General features: G+C 44.8%; 1 protein-coding gene across 12 annotated transcripts in view; it reads left to right on the forward strand.

Annotated features, from left to right (window-relative positions):
* The window catches only part of heatr5b (HEAT repeat containing 5B), a 100,043-nt gene that overhangs the window by 52,311 nt on the left and 42,732 nt on the right, over positions 1–5,000 (forward strand). For all 12 annotated transcript variants that reach the window (XM_090201741.1, XM_090201730.1, XM_090201736.1 and 9 more), the window contains one exon: positions 4,671–4,850. In XM_090201741.1, the coding sequence (XP_090057867.1) occupies positions 4,671–4,850 (180 nt within the window). The remainder of the gene's footprint in view (positions 1–4,670; positions 4,851–5,000) is intronic.

The raw sequence follows: 5,000 nt of genomic DNA on the forward strand, positions 1-5,000 counted from the left end.
TAGGGGTGTACTCCCTTTTGTTGCCAGCGGTTTAGACATTAATGGCTGTGTGTTGAGTTATTTTGAGGGGACAGCAAATGTACACTGTTATACAAGCTGTGCACTCTCTACTTTGCATTGTTGCAAAGTGTCATTTCTTCAGTGTTGTCACATGAAAAGATACTCTCAAATATTTACAAAAATGTGAGGGGGTAACTCACTTTTGTGATCTACTGTATATATATATTTTAACTCCCCAAATATAAAACAGTGTAGTTATCACAAAACAGTTTCCGCTCGTCATCATATAAAATGAAACCAACGACTAAGCAACAACGTGGTCAGTAGAAACAGCAGCAGAGATGATCATGTTGTCTCTCTCCGTGGGAAGTGCAATCCAGGCCATCTGCATTGGGAATTCACGTGGAATTGAATACATCTCTTATTGTTTTAAGAGAAAAACGAATAAAACAATGGCAGTTTTAAACGATAAGAAAAAATGATATATTTGCAATTGGCTATTCAAGATGTACAATGTGTTCATCACACATGGCAAAAACTGGGAGCTGACCACTGTTGACCTGACCACTGTTGACCAGACCACTGTTGACCAGACCACTGTTGACCTGACCACTGTTGACCTGACCACTGTTGACCTGACCACTGGGATTTGACCAGACCACTGGGATCTGACCACTGTTGACCTGACCACTGTTGACCTGACCACTGTTGACCTGACCACTGTTGACCTGACCACTGTTGACCTGACCACTGTTGACCTGACCACTGTTGACCAGACCACTGTTGACCAGACCACTGTTGACCTGACCACTGTTGCCTAGATCACTGGGATCTGACCACTGTTGACCAGACCACTGTTGACCTGACCACTGTTGACCTGACCACTGTTGACCTGACCACTGTTGACCAGACCACTGGGATCTGACCACTGTTGACCAGACTACTGTTGACCAGACCACTGTTGACCAGACTACTGTTGACCTGACCACTGTTGACCTGACCACTGTTGACCAGACCACTGTTGACCAGACCACTGGGATCTGACCACTGTTGACCAGACCACTGTTGACCAGACTACTGTTGACCAGACCACTGTTGACCAGACTACTGTTGACCAGACTACTGTTGACCAGACCACTGTTGACCAGACTACTGTTGACCAGACCACTGTTGACCAGACTACTGTTGACCTGACCACTGTTGACCTGACCACTGTTGACCAGACCACTGTTGACCAGATCACTGGGATCTGACCACTGTTGACCAGACCACTGTTGACCTGACCACTGTTGACCTGACCACTGTTGACCTGACCACTGTTGACCAGACCACTGGGATCTGACCACTGTTGACCAGACTACTGTTGACCAGACCACTGTTGACCAGACTACTGTTGACCTGACCACTGTTGACCTGACCACTGTTGACCTGACCACTGTTGACCTGACCACTGTTGACCAGACCACTGGGATCTGACCACTGTTGACCAGACTACTGTTGACCAGACCACTGTTGACCAGACTACTGTTGACCAGACCACTGGGATCTGACCACTGTTGACCAGACTACTGTTGACCAGACCACTGTTGACCAGACCACTGTTGACCAGACTACTGTTGACCAGACCACTGTTGACCAGACCACTGTTGACCTGACCACTGTTGTAGTGTAGTGTACTGTAGTGTAGTGTAGTGTACTATATGGTAGTGTAGTGTACTATAGGGTAGTGTACTATAGGGTAGTGTACTATAGTGTAGTGTACTATAGGGTAGTGTACTATAGGGTAGTGTAGTGTACTATAGGGTAGTGTACTGTGGTGTACCTGTAGTGTACTATAGGGTAGTGTACTATAGTGTACTGTACTGTAGTGTATAGTATGCAGTAGACAGTCTCAGCTAATCCTCAGTACTGCAGAGCTCTGAGTCATCATGTCCCTCTCTGTGTAGTGGAGCTGTAGTGTAGTGTACTATAGTGTACTGTACTATAGGGTAGTGTACTATAGTGTACTGTACTATAGGGTAGTGTAGTGGAGCTGTAGTGTACTATAGTGTACTGTACTGTACTATAGGGTAGTGTAGTGTACTATAGTGTACTGTACTATAGGGTAGTGTAGTGTACTGTACTATAGGGTAGTGTACTGTACTATAGGGTAGTGTACTGTACTATAGGGTAGTGTAGTGTAGTGTACTATAGGGTAGTGTACTGTACTATAGGGTAGTGTAGTGTAGTGTACTATAGGGTAGTGTACTATAGGGTAGTGTAGTGGAGCTGTAGTGTAGTGTACTATAGGGTAGTGTAGTGTAGTGTACTATAGGGTAGTGTAGTGTACTATAGGGTAGTGTACTATAGGGTAGTGTACTATAGGGTAGTGTAGTGTACTATAGGGTAGTGTACTATAGAGTAGTGTAGTGTACTATAGGGTAGTGTAGTGGAGCTGTAGAGTAGTGTAGTGTACTATAGGGTAGTGTAGTGTACTATAGGGTAGTGTACTATAGGGTAGTGTACTATAGGGTAGTGTACTATAGGGTAGTGTAGTGTACTTTAGGGTAGTGTAGTGGAGCTGTAGAGTAGTGTAGTGTACTATAGGGTAGTGTACTATAGGGTAGTGTAGTGTACTATAGGGTAGTGTAGTGTACTGTACTATAGGGTAGTGTAGTGTACTGTACTATAGGGTAGTGTACTGTACTATAGGGTAGTGTACTGTACTATAGGGTAGTGTAGTGTAGTGTACTATAGGGTAGTGTACTGTACTATAGGGTAGTGTAGTGTACTATAGTGTACTGTACTATAGGGTAGTGTAGTGTACTGTACTATAGGGTAGTGTACTGTACTATAGGGTAGTGTACTGTACTATAGGGTAGTGTAGTGTAGTGTACTATAGGGTAGTGTACTGTACTATAGGGTAGTGTAGTGTAGTGTACTATAGGGTAGTGTACTATAGGGTAGTGTAGTGGAGCTGTAGTGTACTATAGGGTAGTGTAGTGGAGCTGTAGAGTAGTGTAGTGTACTATAGGGTAGTGTAGTGTACTATAGGGTAGTGTACTATAGGGTAGTGTACTATAGGGTAGTGTAGTGTACTATAGGGTAGTGTAGTGTACTATAGGGTAGTGTACTATAGAGTAGTGTAGTGTACTATAGGGTAGTGTAGTGGAGCTGTAGAGTAGTGTAGTGTACTATAGGGTAGTGTAGTGTACTTTAGGGTAGTGTACTATAGGGTAGTGTACTATAGGGTAGTGTACTATAGGGTAGTGTACTATAGGGTAGTGTAGTGTACTTTAGGGTAGTGTAGTGGAGCTGTAGAGTAGTGTAGTGTACTATAGGGTAGTGTACTATAGGGTAGTGTACTATAGGGTAGTGTACTATAGGGTAGTGTACTTTAGGGTAGTGGAGCTGTAGAGTAGTGTAGTGTACTATAGGGTAGTGTACTATAGGGTAGTGTACTTTAGGGTAGTGTAGTGGAGCTGTAGTGTAGTGTACTATAGGGTAGTGTAGTGTACTATAGGGTAGTGTAGTGTACTTTAGGGTAGTGTAGTGGAGCTGCAGAGTAGTGTAGTGTACTATAGGGTAGTGTACTATAGGGTAGGGTAGTGTACTATAGGGTAGTGTACTATAGGGTAGTGTAGTGTACTATAGGGTAGTGTAGTGGAGCTGTAGAGTAGTGTAGTGTACTATAGGGTAGTGTACTATAGGGTAGTGTACTATAGGGTAGTGTAGTGTACTATAGGGTAGTGTACTATAGGGTGGTGTAGTGTACTATAGGGTAGTGTAGTGTACTATAGGGTAGTGTACTATAGGATAGTGTAGTGGAGCTGTAGAGTAGTGTAGTGTACTAGAGGGTAGTGTACTATAGTGTAGTGTACTATATGGTAGTGGAGCTGTAGAGAGCTGAGTACCAGTGTCAAGGCTCTGACTGATACATAGACAGATACTTCTGCTTTCTGACTGATGTGGAGGAGGAGGCAGCAAACATAATGGTCAGATACAGTGTTGACACACTCCTCACACGGAGGGCTTGTTGTGTCTCGCTCTGACGATCACAATCTATTTCTCTCTCACGGTCTTCATCTGTCATGATATCGATCTCTTTCTCTCTCACGGTCTTCATCTCTTATGATATCGATCTCTTTCTCTCTCACGGTCTTCATCTCTCATGATATCGATCTCTTTCCCTGTCTCTCTCTCTCTCTCTCTCTCCCTGTCTCTCTCTCTCTCTCTCTCTCTCTCTCTGTCTCTCTCTGTCTCTCTCTGTCTCTCTCTGTCTCTGTCTCTCTCTGTCTCTGTCTCTCTCTGTCTCTGTCTCTCTCTGTCTCTCTCTGTCTCTCTCTGTCTCTCTCTGTCTCTCTCTCTCTCTGTCTGTCTCTCTCTCTCTCTGTCTCTCTCTCTCTCTGTCTCTCTCTCTGTCTCTCTCTCTGTCTCTCTCTCTCTCTCTCTGTCTCTCTCTCTCTCTGTCTCTCTCTCTGTCTCTCTCTGTCTCTCTCTCTCTCTCTCTGTCTCTCTCTCTCTCTGTCTCTCTCTCCCGTTCTCTCTCTCTCGCACTCTGCAGTTTTCCATTTTTCTATTTTGTTCTTCTCCTGAAAAAAAAACACAAATCCCTGTTTTTCTACCAGCCTGTGTGAATCGTTTCTCTCCAATTCCCTTCTTCTCTGTGTGTCCTTCCGTCCGTCCTGTAGGTGTGCAGTACGTGGATCGGTAGTGGTGTGGTCAGTGACCTGAATGATCTTCGGCGCGTCCACAATCTCCTGGTATCCTCGCTGGACAAGGTGCAGGCTGGGAAGGGTTCCTCTAGTCAGCTGTACAGTGAGAGTGCTACCACCATGGAGAAATTGGCCGTACTGAAGGCCTGGGCTGAGGTGAGTTTGTAAATCTAACGGTTTCACGACAGTATTAAAACCCTCCTCAACATTCTGTGTCATTTTTCTATATCGGGTCTTTTTTCTGATCACAACTGTAGGGTTTGTAACGGCACCGTTGGTGACGGGGACCTTGGTCCGGTCCGCACT

Source organism: Oncorhynchus mykiss, chromosome 16 (genome assembly GCF_057628025.1).
Source record: "Oncorhynchus mykiss isolate SJ-2025 chromosome 16, ASM5762802v1, whole genome shotgun sequence".
NCBI classification, from domain to species: Eukaryota; Metazoa; Chordata; class Actinopteri; order Salmoniformes; family Salmonidae; genus Oncorhynchus; species Oncorhynchus mykiss.